The sequence below is a fragment of the Cinclus cinclus genome, chromosome 5, assembly GCF_963662255.1.
Source record: "Cinclus cinclus chromosome 5, bCinCin1.1, whole genome shotgun sequence".
Lineage (NCBI taxonomy): Eukaryota > Metazoa > Chordata > Aves > Passeriformes > Cinclidae > Cinclus > Cinclus cinclus.
The window spans coordinates 23,692,971-23,720,749 of NC_085050.1; the positions used below are offsets into that span (position 1 = coordinate 23,692,971).

At 42.0% G+C, this 27,779-nt stretch overlaps 1 protein-coding gene across 1 annotated transcript; it reads right to left on the reverse strand.

Moving 5' to 3' along the window:
- Positions 1-334: 334 nt before the first annotated feature.
- On the reverse strand, positions 335-27,019 carry BEND4 (BEN domain containing 4). Its single transcript, XM_062493484.1, has 5 exons — positions 26,656-27,019; positions 17,785-18,351; positions 7,350-7,441; positions 3,795-4,035; positions 335-552 (listed from the first exon to the last, which is right to left on the reverse strand). Exons 1-5 carry the CDS (start codon positions 27,017-27,019, stop codon positions 335-337), a joined length of 1,482 nt encoding a protein of 493 aa, XP_062349468.1.
- Between the last annotated feature and the right edge of the window lie 760 nt (positions 27,020-27,779).

Here is a 27,779-nt window from a genome sequence, read left to right on the forward strand (position 1 = left end):
CAATAGGCTGAAGAGATAGTAGCTGCTGTTTCTTTTGACATTTTTATAGTTTTTAGATGACCTTTCCTCTACAACTGGATGAAATGAACTGCACGTTCCCTTTGAGTGTGCTAGGAAGGGTTTGGAAATAATAGGCACTGAGAAGTCCCATAAAGCAGGTCTTGAAATGGATTTCTTTCTGTTAACTGGGATATGGTAGGATGGAGAGGCTGAAATGTATGCAGTATGTGCTCAAACATGCTTTGGACTCCTAAATGACAGCAGGGTTAAGTGTGTTTAACAGTCTCCTAAATAAAGTGGTTGCTACTGTCATATGATGTGGTTCTCACTGCCATCAATCTCCAGATCCATCCTGCATACCTCTATTGAAGACTTCATCCTGTGATCCTGGGTGGTCAGTCCCTTCGTAATAGGAGTGGCCATTGTGAAGGAAAGTCCCCACGGCGCGGCCCTGGCGCGCGTGTCCCACCGCGTCACTGAACACCTTGTTTATCTGCTCCTCAGATGGCATCCACCAGTCTGGGTTGGAGGTGCAGTGCATCCTAATGAACTCTGCAGGAAAACATGCAAGGATAAAATGCAACTTGTCTTTGCAGCATCTGGTATTGCCCAGGTGTCAAAAGCTCATGGGAAATAAGAAAGGAGGTATTGCTGCTCTACTTAAGCAGAAGTAAAGCCTTATGGGGGATGCCATGATAATGCCACTTGGACCTATTTTATTTCTGCACAAGTGTGTTTCTCCACATGCAGTGTATGTTGTTGTACCTGAGCTACCTGCGTGACTCGTGGGACCTGGATATGAAATCCCTTCTTGTGGAAATACAAAGAACTAATATGAAGTGAAGGCTATTATTCAGCATGTGCAATACGTGTGGAAGCTAACATGAGCCAGGACATAATTCATTAGAAACCTTGTTGGTATCTACACCTCAAGGTGATTGCTCTTGGATCTTTCTGACCTCCCTCCACTGGCTCCTTCAGCACCTGCAACCTGCAGGGGCCCCCAGCCTGCTGGAAAATGTCATTGCCATTATTTCAGTTTGGCACTCCTGTCTGTTTGGGATATCTTTCCTTTTAAGTTTTGCTATTTTAATCTCTCTGTATTTTACACCTATTTTTTTCAGAGACCAATTTGGCCTTAGAAACATCTAAATGAGATCAGAGGGCTGATATGGGGAGCCTTGCAATACTTTTCAATGCAGGAGAAAATGAATTCTACTGCATATATTTTAGCTATTTAAATATCTGGTGCTGCCAACATACAGCTATTTGTATGTGATGATTACATTTTTTGTAATTTCTTTTTCTGATTCTTTGACATGCTATATGCTAGACTTGCAGAAGGTGCCCTGCCAATTCTGGAGTTATAACTGCTAGACATAGCTCAAATAGGTGTATTTGGACTTTGAAACATCCAAATATGATTTTAAATGTAAGGGCATCTTATTAGAGATATTGGATACACTGTACCTGATATAGAAACTGAGCTGCTTATTTATTCTGTAACATTAGTTATTCCCTCATGCAGAATTGTGTGTCCCAGGATATTTTTAAATTCTATTTTCTACTGTTGACAAGCCAACAGCACAATAAGTGTTGTAAGGTAACTTCATTACTGTCACCACATCTCCAGACAGGGAATGCTGTGCTTTTACACGAGTTCCCGTGCCTGCAAGGTATCTCATCTGTTGGACAATTAGGATCTGATTTTTGCATAGCTCCTCCAGCAGTGTTTCTGCAAAAGAGATAGCAACCTCTGTTTTAAATTCATTTCCCTGGAAATCCACACAGGCAACAGTAATTCCTACCTAGTTATGTTCACATGTGCCCCCACACACTTGTCTTTTTCTCAGAGAAGTGAAGAAAAGAAGTAAGAAGCAAAGAAGTAATGCTATAATTTAAGCATGCCAGAATGTTTTAAAATTGGTTCTATATACCAGTCAGTTGTAGGAGTATATTAAAAATGTTTATATATATATATATGTATTTAAACTGAGTGCAGACAGAGAACCAATTTGCACTCCCTGCTGTGGTGGAAAGGCATAATTAACTGGTTTGAGAATTAGTCAGACACTTGTTACCTTGGCTTGTAAATGAGTAGGAGCTAGTGGCCAACTCTCAGCTCTGGAGAAAGTTGTCAAGTTCCCACCTACGCACGAAAGCCCAAAGGGAGAGCTGTCTCCTCTGCTTTCTTAGCTGGTCATTACATACTGCATGTTTTGACTTCCTCTTCAAGCTTCTGAAAATTAAAGAAACTACCCTTTCTCTTCCTCCCAAGGAGTGCTCCCCACATTCTGTGTATCCAGGACCTCAGAAAAGAGAGTGTCCACAAGCAAAATTCCACATACAGATAAATTTCCTATTAGTCTTGGGAGGCAGGGGAGAGAAAGGGGAAGAAAAGGGTACCAACACTGTGCTTGTGCATAAATTATTAGGTGATACTTCAAGCAACTTAGTAAATGCTAAAGTACTTGTATCCAGCCTTCATTTTTGGGGAGAACTTCTGGGCCCCTGAATCTCTCTCTCTAGACCTCTGCAGCACGGTGTGTGATGGATTTGCCCTTTCATTTAGCTCAGAGAGAGTTCTGCTAGCCTCATACAGCAACTTAAAAGATTATTTTATAGTACAAAAAGAGGTTGTTTTCCTTTAATTTGTCTGTATGTAAAATCTGAGTTCATTACCTGGTTAAATCAATGTACCCTAACCACAAGTCTTATCAACTTAGCCTTGTTGGATTCTTCTACCCTAAATGGGAAGAGGCCCATATATCTGATGTGTATAGCTACTTTGGACTCCAGTTGAATGAGTGAAGAAATTTTTATCACTGACTGACCACAGTATAGCTTTTTACATTGCATTGATTAGTAGAACATTCTTGAGGTTAGTTCAACCAAAATTTCATGTATGGGCTCAAAAAATACTATAAAGTTAACTATGAGTTAAAGAAATAATAAGCATATGCATTTATATGATGTAGATGTTGAAACTAAAAACGTATTTTTACTTTGGCTTTAAAAAGTCCTGTTTCATATGTTTTATTATAAAGCTTGCTACCAGCCTTTTCAAACAATTTTAGGAAAACAAAGTACACAACATTCTTTACAATCTGTACCCTTTCGGTGTAATATCCTCACTCTCTGACATTGTGAAATGCTTGCAAAACTCCCCTTCCTATTCAGGCTAAACATGGGAGAAAGTTGTTCCCTAATGTTTTCAGGCAATGTTGCATCACTACGCCAAAAAATAAGTTAAATTCTTGACAACGCACTTATGTGCACTTTGTAATTAACATGGAGATGTTCTTGACCCTAGAAAATATTTTCAAACCTACTCTGAAACTCAGCCTCTAACCCCATTGATGCCCTGTGTTCTTGTGCATCATATCATTACTAGACATTAGACTAACTAGTCCTTTGGTAAGTTTGCTGTGTATTGGTGTTAACAAATGACCTGAGTTTATTATATAAGAGTGTAATCAGGAATGTCTGGTTTTGCTTCGCTAGTTTTAAAAGTGAAGATGTAGTGTCATGTGTCCTTGCATTTGGGGTTCCCTCTTAAAAAAGAGGCCTTGTTTTTACCTATCAAAAACACCCAAAACACATAAATTATACATACATACATACATACTTGTATATATGTATGAAAAGAAAGTGGAGGGTTTCTGGGTGCTTGTCACCTGCCTGTGAAACCCCTTCTAGTTCTGCAACTGTCAGCCAAATGCTTCTACTGAGCCAGAGCCAATGTGGTGAAATGAGATCACATATGGTGGACACTGAGCGAAAAGATGCAGTACCTCTGAGACATGTTACTTTAACTGGATCCAGAGGACGTCTTTCAGGACCTGTCTCTCCTGACTGCACTGACCTTTTCCTTTTTCCAAGGCCGCATGAGTACTTAAGCTCATCGGTTGTGAAAACAAATCTGATGAGATAGCGAAGGAGCCGTCGTCCATCTTTCTTGGAAGAATTTACAGCCTCATCCCACTGTTTACTAGTGATGTAGACAGGGTAGTTGTTCAGCAACTGCTTACTCCCCTGAAAAAGTGAAATATTTCTGTTGCTTATTTTACAAGGCAAATAAGTGAAGATGTCAGTTGCAATAAAAGATACATTTTTAACTATCCATGATACTGACAGTGAAACACAACCTAAAGTGAACACGCAATTGCTCTTACAGAGAGTGAGTGCTTCTAAAATTGCATTTCCATTTTCTAGAACTCAGATTGGGTGAGGTATGATGAATACTTTTTGAGAGGTGCAGGTATTGGTAATTTCCACTTTCACAAGCAGGTTAAAAAGAGTTAACAATCAGCAACTGGGCATACTATTTAACTGTAATGTTTCTTCTTAATATGGTAAAATGCATAAAAAGGGTCTTTGAAGAGTGTGATCAAATGGATCACATCATCACAGCTGATAGTTTCCTTCAGAGGTGGCTCTTTTGGTCTATTTTTATAATAAATTTATTACCTCTGTAGAACACACCTGAAACTTGACAGCAATTATGTTACTGTGGAAAACGTAAAGAAAATAAATAAAGGAACTATGAAAACTAAAAGCTTCATTATTATTAATGAATGCTGTATTAACTCAAATTACAGCTTTAAAGAAATGCCACTGTGTCAGCTGGAAAGAAATTTTGCATTTAACCTTCATAATTTGTGTACTTCAAAATTCCAACATTAAATGAATGCTGTGGGACTAATTGTGGGGATTCCTGTAATCCACACACATTTATAAGCCCTCTTAAGTCAATTGTACCTAAATTGTATTTAATTCTTGCTGTCCGTAAAATGCTATAGTTCAGGATTACCCAATTAATGTAAGATGGTACTGTTAATATACTTGAAATAATTGAAGTACACAGTAAAAAAACCAAACCACACCCTCCTAGAGACTCATTCACTTTTACAGCTGCACCTCTTTATCAAGACACATAAATCTGGAAGCCCAGTTAGTGAACTCTGTGTAGCCCTTGGGTTCTACAGGAACTTGCAGCGAGCTAGAGAAACACAAGTTTGATGCTCAGGGAGGTGCTCAGCCATATGCTGCACTTGTGGGCAACTGCTGCAATGTTCTCACTTCCAGGCTTTTGATATCTGAAAACTATTTTAAGGACTACCCTTGCCCTCTTTCATATATTTATTATAGCATCTTGGGAGACAGCCTGACAACATCTTTGAAGCTCTTCCTCAGGTTTAACTTGCTTTTAATTTTTTTGCAAGTTTGATAAATATACGGAAGATTGAATTTAGTGAAGACTGTGCTGAGATTATCATAAAATAATCTGTATCAGCTAGAGACATGCCACCTCCCAGTGGGGTTAGCATCACTGGGAGCTGTGTGACTGTCTGCTACTTCTTTGCCTTGCTACAAGCTGCTGGCAAAGACAGCTATGGACAAACCCAAAATGCTGCAAAAGAAGCCAAAATGTAAGGGGAGGGATGGGCTTTGTCTGAAGGGCTACTCCTCCCCAAACACCTCAACACTTCACTCACTCACTCCCCTGTAGCTGTAAATTCAAGCTTGTAACCCCTAAAAGAAAAACCCTTCACCTATAGTCTAGCCCAGTTACAATTTGGGGCTTTCTCTTTGCATTTCATTATCTCCTCACATCACTGCAAACAGGTCAGGGTCAGTTCCTGCCCCTCCATTCATGACACAGGCAGCTGCGTTAGTTTTTGCCCAGTACACGAATCCCTGAGAAGCCAGTAATAAACCCGAAGAGCTCTGTCATGAAAGAACACCGCAGTCCATCCAGTCCAGCTCCTTCTCCTCTTCCAACACTGAAGGAGCTGGAGCTGGGGAAGGAAGAAGAGCAGAGAGGCAGCATGGAAAGCTCTTTGGAGGTAATATACTCTTATGCTGAATTAATTGTGACCACTGTCCCAGGGGGAGCTGGCATGAGTACTCCCTTGGGCTTGTTCCACTACATCAGTATGAAGGACCATGTGATTCTCATGCTGGTACTTAATTTTTCTTCAACAGCTAGCTTCACATCCCTTTTATATAAAGCCAATTATTTTCCTACCTTAGATTTCTGAAACCTATTTTTCTCCTATTTAAGAAACTCTTTAGTGAAGCAATGACCATTCTTACTGATACCACTGCAAAGTACAAGCTGCAGTTAGGTAACTGTAGGTGCTGTCTGGCTTTTAAGTCCTGTCAGGTCTGGTTTATGCAATGCAAGCCCATAATGGCACAGGGTAAGGCTCCAGGCTTGCTCATGTGCATTAAGGACAGATGCTCATGTGTGGTTTTGCTAAGCAGCAAGCTATCCTAGAAGCTGTTCTGTGTTTATATATATAGCACTGATGAAAAGAGGGTGCAGAACGGCCCAACATCTAGATTTCAGGAGAGCTCACATTGCTATTAACTGAGGAGAGGGTAATAAATTTTGCGTAACTCCTCAGCCTCAATTTTATCACAATTCTCTCTTGTTCCCCTGAAACCTAGGGTATTTTTCCTCATTCTTCTCCAAGGCATGATATAGTGTTATGCTACTCTGTTAAACAATTACTGGATTCCTGTTACAGATACACTTTCATTGCTTCCTTGGATAGTAAAGCTCTTCTGGGCAAAACATTCTCAGTAAATATATGATCTGGTTTGGTGTGTCCAGCAGACATTAAACTAAAACAAACACAAAACCTCCCAGAAATGAAATAAGCAGACTCTGAAGAAAAAACCAAAATGTAAACATATCCCTGCTTGTATTTGTACATGGCATTAAATTTACGAATAAAAGATTAATATCTGTGTGTTTAATTGAATAAAAAATTCTGTCACACTGTGACAGAAGAAAGCTATTTCTTGTGAGACATTACGGAACAGCCTCAGTTTTTACAGCACTTGAAAATTTCAGTTAAGCAGAAGAGCACTCAAAAAAGGAAAACGGATTCTTGGCATATCCCTGAATGATAACAGCTAATGGTAAATATAAATCTAAACATGTATATATCAATTTGTACAGGATAAACCTGAATGGAGGAGCAAAGTGATACACTGCTGCATGCCACATGCAGCCACTCTCAGTCACCTTGCTACAGCTGTCACCAGGCTAGCCCTAGCCTAAATTCTACCCACAAATATGGTGTTTCTGAAGAAAGAGAGAAAAATTATGCAAAGCAAGGCAAGCACACCTGGTGCTGATGGAGGGAGTTAGGTGCTGCTCAGTAAAGCAGTTCTAGATTATACCCATGATGTGTTTCCTCCATTTGGGGGTTTACTTCAGAATGACAATTTTTAACCTATATTTTACTACTAAATGCCTACTGCTTTATTTGCCTACATGTTTGTAATGAATTCTCAAGCATAAGGAGATGTAGCTTGTTTTTACTGGACACTACCTCGGTTGGATGGTCTGTTGGCTGTGGTACCATAAGCTGGTTGTGATGCTGAAGTACAGTCTTCAAATAATCTAAAACCGTCTGGCAGGGCACTGCAGGAAACAAATTGCAATTACTGTATATTAGCTATAAAGCACAAAATAAAACAACAATATTAATTTAAGCAGTTTCTATGTCTGTAAGATTTATTTCAAATAGGAAATACTTCTCATTTTGATTTGTGCAGATATTTCATTTAATAAATGTACAAGTATTGTATTTCCTATACTGAGATCCCTGAAATTACTTTTGTTTTCTGCCCACTAGTTTTCCAAGGGTTTTTTTCTGAGCTTAAAAATACAATTACTACAAATAAAAATTAGGTCAGCAATAAAAAAAATCTATAAATACTGTAAAAATCTCAAACCATACAAAGGAGAAAACATTTCTTGGACCTAAACAATGCATTGGTTATCATGTAAATATACTCAAATGTTTTTCAAACTGCAGTCTGATTAAACATACTAAAGAGATTCAATGACTCATATACTTTAATTTCTACTCTCTCCCTCCTCCAAAATTTGTTATAAAGCGAGGTGTTAGCAAATTGCTTTACTTCTCTTTGCCCTCATCCTCCCCTCTTTCCATTCCCATCACCCTCATCCACTTCAGTAGTGGTACCAACATCCTATTCCCTTCTGTTGAGGTGATAGGTTAATTAGGGATGATTTAATTATGGTTCTCTCTTAAGCAGATGCTGCCACATCCCTGATTAACTCTGGAGTATTTTTGAAATACAGCTCTTTTCTCCTAAGCTTGAAACACCATAGGAGAATTAAACACATATTAATCCAACATTACAACTGACTTATGCAAGACTAAATAAGCATAGTTTTAAAGGTACCTTATGACTCTCACATTTTGTATGGGTTGTTTCTGTAAAGTACTCAGATTTAATCATAGCTTCAGCTCAAAACCCAGAAGAAATATTTGTGTTCTTTTTTTATTTTTTTCAATTACTACTTCTTGGCATTTTATTATTTCATTACACCTGAACAAATGTGGTGTTTTGGACTTTATCTTAAGCTGGCAACCTGAAAGCAGGCACTGAAGTATCTCAGAATGTCTGAAGGTAGAATTTATGGGTATTTTGCCCTCTTTCCTTGGCATTCACCGTAAACAGCTACTGTGTCCCTGTCTAGCAGACAGGGTGCAGAACAACATTACTCTGTGCAAAACAGACCCTTTACTGTGGGATAAGAGGAGTTACATCCAGCAGTCTGCATACAGAAGTCATGCAAAGTGCCTGATATGATGAATAAATTCCTATGTTATTGCACCCCACATTGACTTCTCTGTAAAGACAACCCATCAGTGTATTTACTCCTGCTTCTGTTTTTTCCCACAGTAAGTAACCTCACTGCAGGCTATCCAAGGATGTGTTTACCTATGTTCTTCCAAGGGGATAGGGCTCAAGGGAGAAGACAACAGGAAATTACTTAACCTGTTGTGTCCCCAGCAGATGAAGTACAGCTCTACTTTATGCTGCTGGTAAAATGCCTTCTCATTGACAGTTAGAAACATGAAAGTACTAAAAGCTGGCCGAAGCTTATAAAAACTTCTCATAAAAGCAGTAATGTTTTGAGCACGTTGTATGATTTTTTTGGTCACTGTAGTGACTGGAGGAAGCTGATCACTTCTGACTTTAAAACCATGACACAGATAGTTTGCTCTTGGTACAAATAACCTCAGCCTTTCAAACACCAGGTGCTACTTGCAAATCCAGACTACTTGGGCTGCCACATTAACTGAAGCCTAGAAGAAACCACAAAGAGGGTGGCATGAGGTGAAGGTTTAGTTTGCTGCTTCATCCCTCTAATGGCTCTGCAGATATTCTCTCTGTTGAGAACTATTTCCTCCAAACCCTTCAGGAAATGTAACTTTGTAAGAGCCTGGGGGTCCCAGCTGAGAAGATGAATAAACATTTAAATCTACTAGTTTATTTATTTAGTTTATCTTTTATATGGTCTCTACAGGGTTAACAAGATCGTAACCTCAAGGGCTGATACTTGGCATGCTTATGCAGGTATCCACTATCAGGCCATCACCAACAGGGATTTGTTCTTACTGTAAGTAGTGGGAGAGATACCACCATCGAGATAACACTTGTTTCGGTTTAGTAGAAAGCCTGTGGGGAGGCAGTAATTTTCCTGCCCATTAGGGAAGAAGTTTCCACAGCCTTTACTTTCTGAAAATGTGCCCCAATACACAGAGATCAGCCAGGTCTGTCACCTCTCATCTCCCTCTCTCACAGCTACCTCTGCACCACTCCAAGCTGTAAGCTATGACTGTATGTTTTTCCTCACGGATTGAAGTATTAAAAACATGGGCTGTGAACAGTTTCACAAAAAAAAAAAAAAAAAAAAAAAAAGCCCTCCAGAAATTCAACTGTATCATAGCAGTTTTCCCAAATTTCCTGAATACAAATTTATTTGGTTTTTTAAATCAGATTTTGTAATATAATGTTATGCAACACCCTGAATATCTGCAATACTCATCAACCAAACTTTTAATCTCATCAAAACCATAATCCGGAAAGATGTTGCCTGGTACTAGTGCCCTTATTCTGGTTTAGCACTCTATTAAGTGAAGCTAGAATCAGCTGTGCAATTAGTTTGTCTGGGCTCAAGACCAGGCCAACAAAACCACCATCATCCAGGACATCTCACGTCCTTAAAAAAAAAAATAATCAGATACTATTTCCATCTTTCAGTCTTCTGAAGCATCCAAATTATCACAAAGAACTGTGGTCAGAGTAGTCTTTTTCATGTTTGGTTTAGCTCCTTGAGTGATTGTCCAAACTTCATGGTTTCAAAAATATGACACTTTAGTAGCAGCTGCCTAGTGCCTTTTGCAATAAATTGATGTGCACTTAGGGATGAAAAGCTGGGGTGCCCAAGCAGCTACTGCTCTTCAGCTGTCCCAGCACTGGGAGGCAGCTGGGACAAGCAGCTGAGGCTGCAGTCCCACATGAAGCTGCTGATGAATGTGTGATAACACCCAGAGTTCCAATGGAAATGGAAAATATTTCTACCTGCTTGCCATCATCATTATATTGGAGTGACTGCATCATGTTACCCTTCACAAGTACCAGAACAGAAATACTCAATGAACAGCTCCATATTATTGATAAAATCTATTTCTATCTGATAATGGTCCAATACTGTTGTTAGGATGTCATGTTGCCTCTATTTTGCAAAGAAAAGGAAGCCTTCTCTAGACGATGATCCAGATTTAATTTTAATTATTAATTTACTACTGATCCAACTGCTTTTTATCCATCACCATTAACTTCCCCTCTAATCTATTTGTTAAGTTTCTAAGTGTTCCTTTACTTTTCCTCTTAACTGGTTGGTTTTGTAACCAACTTTTATTATACTTTTCCTCCTAGGTAGTCTTTTGGGGCCTTCAGTAACGTTTTTAATGTTTCCCAAGTATCACCCTCTCTAATTTTTTTTCTTTTTAAACCTTTGCCTTCAATAATTGTTTGCAAACTTTTATGAAGAGCCAAAAACCTCTCTATTATTGGTTTGAGCTGGGGTTTTGCTCATTATAAATGTTACTGGGACACAGTGACTTACACTGGTATCTGTCAAAATGAGAACTCTCATTTTTCCTCCCAAAAATGCAGCCTCCGATGTAAACCATTCCAGGGCTGTTTATACAGCCAAAGCACAGCACTGTGAAGAGATGCTTGGGCTTGCTGTAAATACAGAACATCTCCAAGGTAAATAAAGTCTATCTCAAACCTCTCCTGCAACATCAGACACTCCCATTGAGAAGGGATGGCTCACCCCCAGTTTAGCTGCATGTCCCTCTGCAGTGGCCTCAGCCCCATAAACAGGCAGTAAGAAATCTGGTTACTGTGCTCATCAATAAGATTTTGTGCTCTGTAGCTGACACTGGCCAGTATTCCTCTTGGTGCTCTGCAGAAGATGAATCCCTTGGCACTGAAGACCATCTAGCTCTGACTCACCAGTGAGGAGGAGAGCTGGGAAGGGTGTTCATCTACATCCACCCTGCTCAGGCCAGCAGCTGTTAGCTAAGACTGGCTCAGCACTGCACTGTGTCCTCCTTCACTTGACCTTGAGCAACACTTCTCTCCGAGTTCATTGCAGGGCATTTCTAAATTGATGCTCGACTGTCAAAAGGATGGAACAAATGATGGGGAACGTGCTGACGAGCCACAGGGCTGTGTGAATTTCTCATAGCATTAATGGAGATGCCTTTGCTGCCTGAGATTTGGACAAGTGTGCGTGGCTTGGATTATTTTAGCTCATGCGGTCATTTATTTCCATAGTCAGCCAAAGCCAGCAAAAGCTGCATGTATGGGCCATGAAGACAAGTTGTTTGGGATGTGATGAGATGGAAAAAATAGCAAGGGGCAAGGAGAGATGGGGGAGGAACTGATCTCTGTGCTCAACAGCCTGCAAATGTGGATATTTGTAACTGGACGGTAAAATAAAACCAGCACTCATTTGTAGTGAAAGCATATAGCAGAAATTAAACGAATTGACACAATGTGTAGGAGGGTGTTAAAGATTTCCTAAACTGACCTACATGCCAGCCAAAAACAGGGAAGGGAGAAAAATGAAAGGAAATAACCCATTACTTTAAAAATCCCTCTCAGCTGTCTTTTCCAGGCAAATAATTTAATTTCTATAAATCTGCATCTGAAAAGCCATTGTACTTTTAATTTTCTTTTGCAATAGATTTCTTCCAGAATAAAGAATGTTCCCCTTCCATATGCCCCTGGGATGAACACCTCTGCAGAAACAACAGATTAAAACAGGTAAAACAAGGCAGCTGTGCATCTCATTTAAGTGATGCTGCCACATGCTCCTGTGGCTTTTTTTTTTTTGTCTGTGCTCTCTCACTTTCCTTCTACTCATTAGAAAGAGCCTCTTCTTGTGATCCCATTCAGCAGTGAAGTGTTCCCTTTGGAAGGGACATCCTCTGTAAATCCTTCTACTATACATTTCTATTGCTGGTAGCTAACAGGGGAACCAAGAAGCCCTTGTATGAGAAGGGACAGCAGTTTGTGTCACTAAAAACCAAATGTTTACTTGCAAAGGCCAAACTGAAGTCAAGACCTGGGAGTTCATCCTCAACAGGCTGAACTGCAGTTCTCCACAAAACTCCCACCAGCTCTGGTTTCTCAAGTAACCTGAGAAACCTGATCTCCCAAATTCTTGTGGGTTTGTATCCAGAAATTCAGAGGAAACAGATAAAGCAAGCCCTGGTCTGCTGCAATTACACGTTTCAATAAGTTTTTGTACTCAGGTTGGTTTAGCAAAGCTGTCTCCCCCAGCAGCAAGCAAAGCTGTGCTACAAATTCAAAGGGGTTCTTGTGCCAAACACTGGCTGGCTCTCTCTTCTCACAGTAACTTCACACTTTGAAGCTGAACAGCAGAACAAGGCCACAGATCAGACCAAAACATCCAGAACATCAAGGGAAACCAAAGAAGTGGTTAAATGTGAACATCAAGAAAAAGGACCAAAAAAAAGGACATAAAAAAGTGTTCATCATAACCCTTGATGGCTGCTTTATCTGTACTGTGGCTGTGGTAGGCTCTTTGGAAACATGAGGCTCTGAAAGTATAAAGGAGAGAGGATTTGTAGGGAAAAGTAATATCTTTTATTAGATCATCCAATAGTCAGGAAGAAGAGTCAAGCCTTGGGCATACAAAAACTCCTGGAAAACTTATCTGACTTTTTCAATTACATTTGATATTAACTCTACCTGCAAATTCCACTTTGCTTTGGCTACTTCCAGCCACCATGAATGCAGTCGCTATCGGTGACCAGGACTCAACATTTGAGGGAGTTTTCCTTCTCCATCCCTCTGCTATTTGCTGGAGTATTTTTTGCTGCTGGGCTAACAAAGTAAGAATAATCATCGTATTTATCACACACTGCTTCATTTACTTACTAATTTATACCTTTTCACTACTTTCAGACTGGTTTATCCAAAATCATGCAGCAAAGCTGGGAGCACCAGGAGGCAAATACTAACTCATGATTATAGACCTTTGCTTTAATCACCCGGAAATATTTTCTCCCTTTCAGGTAAAAAAGTGTGAGAAAATCACGCTGATAATAATGAAGAAGTGCTTAATATCCTCATGGTTAAAATCCACATCTTGAATGCAGCTCCACAAATATGTCTTTAAATTCACTACTGAGAAAGCATCACAGCCACAGTAATTTCTATACAGTGGAAACAAACTAGGAGATACTTTTCTCCACATGTGGATGGATTACTTTGTTTTGTTCTTAATGCTCTCAAAACCTTAAAGAAACAATGACAAGTTTGCCAAACTCCTTCCAGGAATTACCTACACTTTAATTATTTTTCAAAAGAAGAAAGATAATACACTGAATAAAAATGCTTATCTTCTGTTCAGTTGAATTGAAAACTAAAAAATGTTTGGTAAATATTTTGCCCTAAAAAAAAATAAATTGTGGAAACTGGACAAGTTGAAAGAAGTTGCACTGCTCTAAACCCCAAGCACTGGTAAACAAATTTTTCTTCATTTATTCTACAGCTGGAACAATTAAGATTTCACACAAATTGTTTCAGTCAAATCAAAGGGGTTTTTTTGAGAAAAAAAACCATCTACCCATCCAGCAACCAAAATATATGGGATATTTTATTCATGCAATCATTTCTCTCCAGTGGTGATCTGCCAAAGAGTGATGCTAGGCTACAGGCAGAAAGATCCTACAGAACTGCAGGGCTTCTACAGGAACAGGGCAGAGTCCTGAAAATGGAACAATCTTCTTTTCTGTGTCCAGAAGCTACAGGAGGACATGTCTTCTGTAATATTTGTTAAAAAATAAAAAAGTGTCATTGCCTTTACATCTGCAGAGAAAACACTCTTTTTTTCATGGTAGTCTCTTTGTGAGCCTTGCTTTGCAAAGCTAGAGGCAGAGATGTATAGCTGCAACTATTTTTAGATCGCAAACTCTCATGGATTTTAAAAGGGCTTTTGCATATGGAAAGTAAAAAAAAGAAATGCAAAGTATTTCAGGAGAAGGATAAAATGATTCATATTACACAGCAGAAGGGAGGGGTTGGTGCTTTTATATTCTGCTGCTAAAGTTGCTAGTGGGAACCTCAGCAAGTGTGGGGAGGGCATGGTGCACACTGCCACCATCCCACAGGGTCCCCTGCCAGCCTCATCCAGCAGCTCTGGACTGGCTCCCCCAAGGATGACAAGAGAGAACGCTACATAAAACAAATCCTGCTCTTTCAGTGGCTCGATGGAGACAGTATGGCAACCTTCATGCTCCTCCAGCTGCTGCCTTGGCCGCCTCTCCACCACGCTCATCGCCTCCCTGGCCCATCAGATGGCCTGCAAGAGGTGGATGAACATGCAGGGAAGAAGGCTGAGATTGTTTTGATGTGACAGATGGTGGTAGACAACACTGACACTCTGCAGAGGGCTTTCTGTCTCCCTCCTGAGGCATGCAACATCTTGATGGGTGAAAAAAAAAAAAAAGGCACAGAGAACAAGATCCTGTTTACAGGCAGAGCTGGGCATTTCTCAAGTCACAGAAAAATTTCTGCCAGCTTTTTTGGTATTAGAACCTCACAGTAGCAAAATGAACACTAGGGACAAAAATAATTAGGCATTGCCTTTAGTTAATTTTTGATTAACTTCGCTCAGTGGTGGCTCTGTGACTGCCTAAGGATCTCTGTCCTATCATGTAGCAAAATCTGAGGGAGCTTCTGCGACTCTTTAACACTTCTGCAAACACATGGGCCACTTCAGATCTACTCAGATATGTCACCAGAAAGCTGCAGATGTACCTGATGATGATTTTATGTCGGCAGATGAAGTCCTACCTCCTTGCACAATTTTAATGTTTGTCAGCTTCCTTTGTTACACTGTTAACAAGGAGTTTCCTGGCTCCTGGGGGGTGTAAAATGACTATGATTATGCGTGTTTATCACTTTTAAAGGGAGATGAAGGGTAAGTATGGTGACCCAGGTAAATACTTGCTGCTTAACCCAGCATTAATCCTAGCAAAATACAGGCAGTCATGACAGTATTCAAATGACAAAGAACTAAAGAATATGAATATAATTAATTCCAGTCAAAATTGTCTTATGGAAAGTAGATCTTGCCAGACTAACCTGATTATGATTCTTTGACAAGTGTACAGATTTGCTTGAAAAAGTTGGGCTGAACCATACAAGATACCTAGACTCCTGAAGGGCACATAACTTTCTACCATGAGTTAGCTGACTGCAAAAGTAGCAACACTCAACACCAGCAGACTAGACCATAAATACATATTGGGAACCTGCCACTGACATCTCAAGTATTTGTCATTTGAGGAATCATCATTAATAGATGTGTTTCTAGAAAGGCCCAACAAGGACTAACAACACCTTCAATACTATTCAACATTTCTAACCAGTACCATGAAGTTAATTTAAAAACAATTAGAAAAATTCTGGACGATATGGAAATTGGCCAATGAGCAAACAGTGGGCAAGCAGGACAGTCAGAGCAATCTGGAACACTTAATGCATGAACACAGACAAATACTGTGTGTACTTCTAGGAAGAAATGTGCACAGAATGAGAAGGTCAGCTCCACAACCCACCAGGGAAACCATGGGTGCAAGAGAGGAGTCTATTCACCTTTGATCAGGCTCACAGGAACATGTTGCATGCATTTCCAGTGCCCAGATTTTAAAAAAGTTAGCAGATGGGGAGAAAAAAAAACTGCAAAGAAGGATTCAAGTAATTTGAGGAGTTTCAAACAGTACTGTTTGCTTCATTTATTTTAAATGGAAATTAAGTCAGCTTTCAGTGTGTAAGTACCTTCAATCAGAAGAAGTACCAAGACCTATAGAGTGCTTCACTTAGTGGAGCAAAGCATAAAAGTCAATGGCTACAAGCTGATTTCGGGTAGTCAGGCAGGGAACAAGGCACATATTTTCACCAGTGTAATTAAGCACTGGAACCAAGTGTCAGGCGAGAGATGCAGCCACTGCTCACCAGGGACTGGAGGCCTTCTGAAATACTACTTGGGTCAAATACAAGTTATGCATTAGTGAAAGTCAAAAAAGATTACTGTGTTCAGTACAGGTGACTGAATGAAAGCTGCCAGTCAGATTACAGACCCTACAGGATCATTTCTGGTCTTACACACCTGAAGGTGTGTAAATTTTGGGTTTTCTTTGCACTGAACAATGCTGCTTATGGAATTTGCCAGTATCCCTATAGGCCAATGCACAAAAGAAAAACGTGATGTGATATAAATAATGCACAGTACATCCCTGATAGCTGGGGAGAAGAATTATGAAGTCTACTACTTGCATTTTGCTCAGATTTTGCAACTGTCTCTCCATGATGGGGCAGTTGTTGGTTACTGCTTTCATCCTTCCTGCATAGCTAGCATCTTTGAAGCATTTTCTCTCTTGCAGCTCATGTGGTACTATACATGCTTTTCTGCCATTCAGAGATCAGTTCAATTAACTTTTCATTGATCTACCTACCCTAAGCACCACAAGTTCAGGTAAAAAAGGTGCAGTTCCCTGGTGTTTATACATGTCAAAAGTGTACTGTATGCTTCTTTCTTTGCTAAATTCCAATTTGCTTTTCGTATTACTATTTAATGTGTATTTTTGCCTGTGCTGAAAGTTTAGAAAATACAGGTCCAAGATACTTTGTTCTTATCCCATACCACTCTTCAATTATCTTGGCTCACCTGAACAGTGAGAAGTCCTAGTTTAAAGAGCAAGGGGAGCTTTTCACAGAAGAGGTTCCTATCTGATTTCCTTCTCTCTCCCAGTGGCTTCTAGGTACTGCTGAACTGGAAAAGTTTTTGTTTGTTTATGTTTTTGTTTGGGTTTTTTTTCCAGATTTATTTGAAGATGAATGGGAGGAGATGTATTAATGCTTCTCACTTAGCTAGCAGTAATTTAAGATAAACTATTCAAGGTAAAAGCCAAAATTATTTCAGTTAAAACTACATATGTAACTTTGAACAGTTTCCTTAAGTAAACAAAAGAAGGTCTAAAAGGGAATTAGCTTTATAAGCTGCAATGTTGCTTAAAGAATGAGACAGGTAAAGAGTTATGAAAGCATATGCTTGAAATTACTACTACAAACCACCTGGTATTTGGAATTTGGAATTACAAGTACACAGGTACAGCCCCACCTGAACACACTAGTGTCTGACTCAATGTTCATAGAGATGAGTATCAGCAGGTAATTTTCTGCTGGGCACAGCTACAGGAATTTTGTCTGGATTCTAATTCCAGTGTTTGATTACTATGACTGCAACCTTTAAAAATTACTAGAACTAGAAATAAACTATTACCTACACTATTTTTATCACTGAATGGCAACATTACATGGCAGGAGATTATTTACCTGGAATGCTCTCCAACTTTCTACGAAGCTCTTCATTTTCTTGTTGCAATGAAATTACCTCCTGCTCCAGCTCTTGACACCGAGGGCAGTAACCTTCTTCCTCTTCCTCCTCTTCCTCCTCTGGAAGTGTAGAAGATGATGGATGACCATGAGATTCCGATGTTGCTGGAGATGTCCATCCACCTAAAGTGTGTACTGGAGAGGCTGAAAGTGGATCCACATCTGCCAAATGGCTAAAATCATTTATTGATGAGGTGTTTTGAGAAGGGAAGCTCCCAGAAAGCAAATAGTTCTGAAGGGAATCAGTAAAAACTCTCAGAAAGGCTGAGGTTTGTTGTTTCTTTTGCATATACTGCATCTCTATGTCTAAAATGTCTGATGTCTGACTATGGACCATTTTCCCGAGCTGACATTGCTCTTGTCTTTCACTATAATTTGGGTTTTCCTGCTTTATACAAGAAATCATAGACTGAGAGTGATTGTTGTCCAGTAGTTTTCCACCACAATTTAAGAGACTTAGAACCCGGCTGCATTGTTGAGCAAAGGCATCCAGAATCATTCGACTCTCTGCAACAAAAGAAAAGATGAATCACAGAAATCTAATGCAAAAGGTTATGGCAGGCAGTAGCAGCTAGATGAATGTACACAACAGTTTACAGTAGCATGCATTTTATTTCTGAACACATTAAAATTATGGCTTCTGCTTTAATACTTCTACAACACTGTGATTTAAAACAATCCTGACTCTGTTTCTATTTTGAGACTGCCCTTGTGCCCTTGCTGTTAATCAGAAATGCATTGTGATGATAGACGCTGCTTACTGACATCTTCTTTCAGAGGGATTAAGTCAGGAAAATGGGGAAGAAAATACAAATTACATCCAATTTGTTACAAGCTCAAGTAAGTACTGCCCTGAAAGCCTATTTCAAACTGCTGGAGGGCATTATCCGTACATATTTGTAGGACCTTGCACCATACCTTTGTCCTATGCCCGGTTCCTCTCCAACAAGTCTTCCAAGCTTTTTTTTTCTCCTTTTTGACTTTGATGCATTTGTTTGACATTGGGCACAGGACACTCCACACAACTGACCCTCAATTCTATGGACTTTGCTTCTGCTCCTGTTGCTCTAGGTTTCAGATATACCCAGGAACTACTCAGAGTGAGAAGCACAAAACCCTCTTCTTAAATCAAGCAAAGGCATCCTACAGGTTTGTGGGCAGGCCAGTATCGCACAGCGGAGAGCAGAGTTCTTCAAGATGCTCTGCATACAATCAGGAAGCTCTACATAGGGTTGTGCAGCAGTTTCTGGAGACAGCAGCTCAGCTCTGGAAGCAGGAGAGGGATGCCATGCTGTACCTAGTCAGCTCTGCCTCTCATGACAGGAGGTGTCATGTCTCAGGGTGCAATAGCAGCTACAAGCTAAACCTACAGAGCAGGATGGCTCATTTCTGCAATGTCTGCATGTCTAGCTCAAGCTGCTACAATACTTCCTGGACCCAGACAGAAAATGACCAAAATATTTATGATACGACCTCTTAGGCTCTCTAGTGAAAATAGTGCCTTTTAATTTTTTTTTTACCTTATTCAAACCTAAGTTCCTCTAGGTATCTAAACAGATGTAACTAACATTTTGCATAAGAAAAAAAAGACGGGTGGGTTAAAGCGCTGCCAATTTTGGAGAGCACTTCTCAGGCAGGCTTGACTTTTAGAAAGTGACAAACGCACTTACTTTTGAAAAGGCAGCCTGCTACAGACACATGAGACTAAGCACCCCAGACCTTCATTTACTGTAGCTTCATCAGTAGCCTCATCACACTCATAATACATAAAGAACAGAAATGTTCAAAATTCAGGCCTTTAAGAGGGGACACTTTTCACAGTACCTCTTCAAGATCCAGAAGACACCCCGTCTGGTGGAAAATCTACTTTGCACTGAGGTCAGTACAGCTGGCTGAAGAATATTTGAAACAACACTCATTTGCATTTGTACCATCCTCCAGATCTCTGCAATGAGGGCAGGGCTGAAGCAGCATACAAATACTTTCAGTCTCAATGCAGCCAGAGGAGACTTCCCCGGCACAAAACCCAAGGATGTGATGTCCTGAGGATTTAACTGAAAAAGCAGGAACCTGAGGTGGGCAGAGCAAGCCCAAGCCCAAGTGCTGGGTCATGAGGCTGCCTGGGGCCACGCAGGGATTGCCCAGGGACTCCATGGGAAGAACTGGAATGGCCCTGAGACCACTTCAAGCATCCTCACCATCAACGTCCTGTGTTTATGAGCCACATCACACTCCTGTAGGTGAGTTCAGACTAACGAGGGCAGATCTCTACAGCACATCTTTGATCCAAAGCATTATGCAATACTCTGTCCACACTACGAACTCCAAAGGGCAGAAATGCACAGGCACTGCTGCCCTCTTTGCAAGGTGCCAGGTGCTCTGTAGCATCCATTACCTACTGCCTCCCCTTCTCTTTTTCTACACTAACCTATGGCCAGCTGTCTTTAACCCTTACAATCAATGCAACTGCAAAATAACACAGCAGATGTAATATGAATTAAAAGAACAGAATCCTGGTGACATGGCAGCTTTCCAGCTAGACTTGATAAACCAAAAGGAAATCAGGAAATTCAGCCATCACTAACAACCCCAAGATGCGCTTCCTTTGCCTTCTTTTCACATTTCCCCTTTAAAATTATTACAGGATGATATTGATTGCAACTTTGCAATCCTACTACAGAATGTTTTTTTCATTCATTTTAATCCTATAATCTGATTCCAGACCTGAAGTCATCTATACTGTTTGTATTTTAATCATTATTGTCCCTGTTCACAAAACAGTTACGTATTCTTTGCATATCCTTGTTGCATGGGGACAAGATTTGAATGAAACAACTGAAAAGGGATTAGACTCTTGTAAGAGATGTTACTCTAATATTATGGTTTATTTTAAAAACAGCAAAAAGTAACTTGACATTCAAATTACTAGTTTTGAAGAATACCAAAATGCACATTAATATCAGTAAAGATTAAATTATTAGTTTTAAAATTAAACGCATTAGGTACATTCACTGTGATAATGGTTTAAAAACGTAACTGAAATTTTATACAGAAATGATATTATTGATTTAATTTTCAGCATCAGAATCTACTACAAAGATATAATAGCAGCAATTACTGTTGTTTTTTTTTCTTAGCTTCAACCCATACTCAAAGATATAAAATGAGCCATGACAAAGCAGGGCTCGTTTGAAAGGCTAACCCAGAGATGCACAAATGCTTTTTTTTCTGGGTGCTGCTGGACAGCAATAGAGAGAGATGCCCTCAGCACATATTCTGGATATATCTGTCTCTGTGCTGAAGTAGGTTCTGCTTTGAAGAGACCTCTACATCAGTACTGGTGCACACACCCACAGCCTGAATAACCCTAAATGAGAATGATAACTAAGGTTATTTCTTATGATGGAGGAAAAAAATAAAATAAAATAAATAAATAAATAAAAAATGGGCAATAAAATATTGCCCATTTAGCATATGTTGTAGAAATTGGGATTTCAGCTTTTACAGACTGACTATAATTAGAAATGCAAGCACTGTGCAATGTCTAATCACTTAAGAAATGACAAAAAGTTGTTTTTATGTGATTACTACTGAATAAACACCAATCTATGATTCTTAATTGATTTAATATAAGTATTTTCTATGAAAGTAGGATTCTATTGAAATCACTGCACTGGACTAAAACAGTGTAAGCAGTTTATTAAAGACTTATTGTGATATTCCTTTTCCTTATTACCTTGCTCACCAACCATGTAATTCTAATGTCTCAGACCCCAGAGTCTTTAGTCTTACAGAACTTCTATTGACTTTAACTAGATGTTTGCCTGGAGGTGGACGTGCTGGATAAGACCTATAAAGTGCTAAGAGGACAGGATTAAATTGCTAAAAGCATAAGTATTCCAAACTAGATTGTTTGAGACTGCAAGCAACCAGAATGTACTATTATATGGCAAATCAGGTACCAGCTCCCAGATACAGCATTCATCTTTACACATTTTTCTCATTAATGCTGGACTAGGGGAGGTTCTTAGCTATTCAACTGCCAGACTGAAAACAGGGTTTAGTATGAGCGAACGTCTGAAACTGAATCTGATAACTTACACTAATACATCAGACAGGATGTCTGGAAAATTTGGCAGGTAAAACTTCAGCTTTTCCCACACCTAAGCATCTTTTCAATACTTAGATCAGACAGCTTTATTAAGAAGCATTGTGTTGGGTCTCAGTGGCTCTGGTTTCAGGTTGTGGCTTTTCCATAGTTTCCTTTGTATTCTTGGGCAGCTGGTTTAAAAAGTCATCTTTGTAAGTATCGAGTGGGTCTGAATACCTTACATTCTCCCCTGCAGGGAACATATTCATTGCTATTTAATTTTCAGCAAGATGGTGACGTTCAGGTTCCTTAGCAATTTCAATCATCTCACTCTTCACCTTGCAGTGACTCAGGCCTCTCACCTGATTATCTGTATTTCTTGATTTATTATAATACCTTTATTAATTGAGATCCTGGGGCAGCAGCCTTGTACCCCTCAGACTGACCTTTATCCAAGCATACAGACTTTGTTATTATATTTTCAGATATGTCCACTTCTGTAAATATATGTGCTTGGGTCACAACATTGAGAGCATCTGTACCTCCTATGACCACACCATGTTTTCTTGGGCATTTTTCATGAAGATCATTGGGACAGTCCAGTGGATAAAGACTACAAGTGTCTGGCCATTTCAGCACTCATTTGAGACATCTACTTCCAGATGAGAGCTTGCACTTTCTAAGGTAAGGTCAAAACACCAATCTTCACCTTTGCTGCTCACAGAACAAACCGTTCTTCTGTCTGGGCATAAAAGAGCTTTATTAACTGGTCATTTTAAATATGCCAAGTTTTTGGCACCACTGACAGGTGTTACCAGCTCTGCTCTTCTTCCTCTGCTTTCCATGAAAGCCCATCCTAAGTTTTAAGATGCACTGTAAGGTCTACATGATGCTTTCCTAAGGAAAAGGACTTTCTTTGGTGCATTATGGATTATGTCCAATGCACATACTACCAAAGACAGAAACACACATTGTTTTCATACCAGGAAAATAATCTGGATAGATTAATAAAGAATTGATGCTCTACAGAAGAAAATGGGCATCTGCTGGTGCTATGAATGAATCCACCCATGTGGCTCATAGCAGCAACAGCAGCCAGATTAACCCCTAGAGGAGAGAGAAGGATTGTGTTGCAGTGCAGCTTCACATTTCTTGTTGTAAGATGACATTTCTCATGCAGAACTTTCCCTGCATGATGGGATCTCAAGCTAGATTTTTCTTCACCATGGCATTGGGTGGAGAAATCCTGCTTTTCCTCCTTTCCTTAGTCCCTCTTCCTGCAATTCTGCTGGAGCCTGGAGGTAAGAGTGGTCTCTTAGACAGCATCTGAGGGAAAATCTGGCTAGTCTTGAGAAGACTTTCAACCATTAGAAAAGCTGCAAAAACATGGAAGCATTTTTAGTCATGACTGTATTTGAGGTGCCCACTCGGAAAAGCAAACTTGGAGCTGGGAATCCCAAGGGGCCAGAAATGTCATGCCTGAAGTTTAAGACTCAAACTGCATTAAGTGTTTAAGTTGCTGGCACAGAGTTAGTAAAACACCACTCCTGGGATGCCTAACTGTTTGCTCACTGTTGCCTGCACAAGTGAAAAGTTATCAGCAAAAAGAGGGGCATCTCTAAAACTGAACTTAGGAAGTGGGTATCCCTGCAAAACTGCCCTACAGAACTCCAATCCTTTATTCAAGTAAGCACCTGCTGAGTGCTGAGGACAAACTAAGTGGGAAAACTGTACACATCATGGATGATGAGTGGCTTGTGGAGAATGCACACCCAGATGGACACCTACTAAGGGGATAATCTGTCCTTCCCTACAACACCCACCACTTGAGATGAACCTCTGGCTAAGAGGTGTTCTGGCCGTGTTCCCCTTGCTGCTGTAGGGAGCCCAGAGATAGCACAGGTGATGGCCAAAGTACAGAGAACTTGCAGATACTCACTTTCCAAGGGTAAAAGCCCAGCTCCGCTTCCCCATAGGCAGCCTGTGCTATTAAATTGGCTCACACATCAGTTAAGAGGACTTCAAGCCTCTGGACAATGGGATTTCTTCACATACATACAGCACTGGGGTCCTAACTAGCTTCCTGCTCATCTTAGCACTGCTACAGCTCCCAGGAACAAGGTGCACAGTGTTATTCCATCATCAGGTAGGAAAGATGGGCACATAGCTGAGCGAAGCCTCCCCGCCTCTGGGATTAAAACACCCAAGAGATCTAAACTTTGCCTGCTGCTTTACAGAATCACAGAATGTTTTGGGTTTGAAGGGACTTTAAAGTTCATCTAGTTCCAAACCCCTTGCTGTGGGCAGAGATACCTTCCACTAGACCAGGTTACTCAAAGACCCATCCAACCTGGCCTTAAACACTGCCAAGGATGGGGCATCCACAGCTTCTCTGGGCAACCTGTTCCAGTGCCTCATCAGCCTCACAGTAACAAAAAAAATTCTGAATATCTAACCTACACATCTCATCTTTCAGTTTGAATCCATTACTCCTTGTCCTGTCACTTCAGTTCCCCTTGAATTGTCCCTCTACAGCTTCCCTGTGGGCCCTCCTAAGACACTGGAAAGCTGCTGAGGTCTCCACTCAGCCTTCTCTTACCCAGGCTGAACAGCTCCCACTTTCTCAGCCTGTCTTCATAGGGAGGTACTACAGTCCCCTTACCAACTTTGTGAGCCACCTCTGGTAACAACTTGTGCAAAATACCACTTGTACGCACTGTGTAGCAAGTTTCTAGTTTGTTTTCTCCCGTTCTGTTTCTCTTGGCAATTAAACCTGAGCAAAGGGTAAATTGGGACCCATATAGGAACCAAAAGTAAAGCTTGAGTGTGCAGTTGAAGGCGCAGGGACTCCAGAGAACTTCGGTGCATGAATGGCAGTTCCTTCACTAGCTCTTCAGCATAGAACTAAATCAAAGACAAGCTCTGCAGCCTGCTCTAGTGCCTGGTTAGCACAATCTACTCAGGAAAAAGAAAGTCCAAACTTCTGCTCATCAAAGCCCAGAAGGCTTTGCTGTGAATATGGCCTCATATATCATCTACCAGACAGCTGAATGTTTTCCATGGCGTAATCTGCTTCTGTAAAGAAATGCAGGTGTCACATTTATCATCAGTGTTTTGATTGTGGGCCATGAAGAATACTTAAATACCACCATTTGGGCATTTCATAGAAGAAGCAATTTCATGAAGAAAGATGACCTTCTGCCACAGATCACAGAATTGTGCCCCAGAGATGTGAATTCTCTGGCTAATCTATTCAAGTGTTAAACTTTCTTGGTAAAGTACTTGAATTATTTGTAACAAGACATGCTAAATTCATCCAGTACAAGGATACTTCTAAGCAAAAACAGGCATTAAAACACAGCCATATATCCTATTAACTAGCGTATCTCCCTGTTTAGTAAGGAAATGTCACCACATTTGTTACAAAGGGAAACAGCAACATACCAAAACAGGATCCAATTTTTCTAAATAAATAAATCAATGATGTGTCAAAAATTAACAGATGAGTTAATATACCCGATATTATCAAAACCAGATGGTGCTTCATAATATTCATCCTGTTCAGTCAAACCCTGAATATATTCTGGACCATCAGTATATAAAACAGGATGCTGCTATTTGTGATGGCAAACAAAAGCAATCATGCCTGCCAAGCACATACTATAACAGGCAGCATTTCAGCTCTGCTAGACAGAAAGTAATTAGAATGCTTTTAATGTCCAAAAGAATGATGCTGATAGGCTGCCACAGATGTGTAGATTTATGAATATTTATATGGTGGTTTATAGCTGACACTTTTATCAGTTGAAGAAGATAAAATATCTGCCTGACTCAAAAGCTTGACAGTCAGGTTAATAAAATCTCATTAAAGAGAATGACCTATGCAATTATATAGGATTTATTGTAATTCATTTTTGATTGTACTCTGCTTAAAGATGCAATTTCCCATTTCCTGATGCCAAATTTAGGTTGCATATCAAGATCTACGTGGTTTTTAACTCCAAGCCATCACTAGAGGAAAGATATGCGTTCAGCATCTCGGCATCTTACACCTTTAAAGAAAAAAAAAAAAATTGGATCTCCTGTTTGTGACTGCGTCTTATGAAAACGGTGCAGGCAAGCAGCCGATCTATTTTCTTTCTGTTAAAATCACCACCTCTCTATCAGCAGCCTCTCCATTACCAGCAGCTCCTCCGGCAGCCGGCCCCAGCCTGCCGCCCTCCCCGGCGGAGCGGAGCGGGGCTGAGCGGAGCGGAGCGCCCGGCTCGGGGCTCCCCCAGTCCGCGCCGGCCCCGGCCCCGGCCCCACCGGCGGTAGCGGTAACAGCATCAGCAGCTCCCTCCTCCCTCCGTCCTCCCCCCCGCAGGTGCGCACCGCCGGCCGCCGCTACCCGGCCAAGTCTTGCGCGGCCGCCGGCACAGCCCCGGCCGCCGCGACCCCCTGCCCACCGCCCCGGGGCGACGCCGGCCGGGCAGCGGCCCCGCCCGCCGCGGAAACTTCGGCGGTGCCCGACCGCCGGACGGACCCGGCCGCCCGCCCCGTCCCCGCCCGCAGCCAGCCCCGAGCGGGGGCACCCCGCGGGCGTCGCGCCCTTCCCTTCGCCAGCCGCCCGGGAGTGGGGTGCGCGTGTCGGCGGGGGGAGCCCGCAACCCCATCCCGCTCCCGCCTGCCGCAAAGTGCCCCGCGAAGTTGCGCGGAGGAGAGAGAAGAGTTGCGGGTACCTGCGCTCAGCTCCGCGCCGCCGCCCCCCGCCACGGCCGGGCAAGGGCCGTAGCGGCCCGAGGAGCTCGGGGCCGGCGGCGGCGGCCGGGAGTGGCCCTGGGCAGCGCCGGGGGCAGCGCCGGGGCGGGCGGGCCCGTTGGGGAAGGGGCCGTGCGGAGCGTAGGGCAGCGGCTCGGCGGCGTGCGGGAAGGGCTGCCCCGCTCCGCGCCCGCGGGGCACCTCCACCATGGTGGGTCTCTCATAGCGCTTGGCCAGCGCCGCCCGCTTCCCGGGGAAGGTCTTCAGAACGCTGTAGGGACCCCGCTGCTTGTAGATTTTGGGGGTGCTGGGCCCCTCCTCCGCCGGCTGCATCTCCTCCTCCATCCTCCGCCGCCTCCCCCGGCGCGGCGCGGCGCGGCCCCGCTCCGGGGCTGTGTCTGCCGCCGCCGCGGCTCGTCTCTGTGGCACGGCGGAGCCCCGGCGCGGCGGGGCGCCGGCCTGATTGACAGGCGGCCGCGCCAATGCCTGGAGGGAGACGGGCGGCGACCGGCAAGTGTTTAGGGTAATCTCTGCTAATGGCAGCGGGGCGGGGAGGCGGGCGCTGGCGGGGCCGCCGCCGCCCCCGGCTCCCCACGGCGGGGGCAGGTGAGCAGCCGGGCGGGGGACGAGCGGCCGAGGGACCCCCCGGCTCCGCCCGCTCCGCCTGGCCCGAGGGGACCGCGGGCAGCGAGACCGCCCCGCCCCGCCGAGCCACGGCCGCTACAAAAACTTTGTGTCCCTTCGGCCGAGCGTGGAGCCCCGCCGCCCGCAGGCCATCCCTCCTTCCCTTCCTCCCTCCCTTCCCTCTTTCTTCTCCCCGAGCCGAGCGAGGCGCGGGCCCGCCTCCCCGGTTATTAGGGGTGAAATAAATAGTGCCATAAATAAAAGTATTTGGGAGCCCAGGACCTGTCAGAGTTGATTAGGGCACAGAGGACATTTTCTTTCTCATTATGCAAAAGAATTTCATGGCGAAATAAAAGAGGTTTCGCTGTAACTCATGCATGTCAGATTTCCAGCAATCCGGGAGATTAATCGCATTTAACATTATTTGCAAGGTCCTCCGCCCGCTTTTTGCAAACTGTTTAAACACGGCGGACGCGTGGGG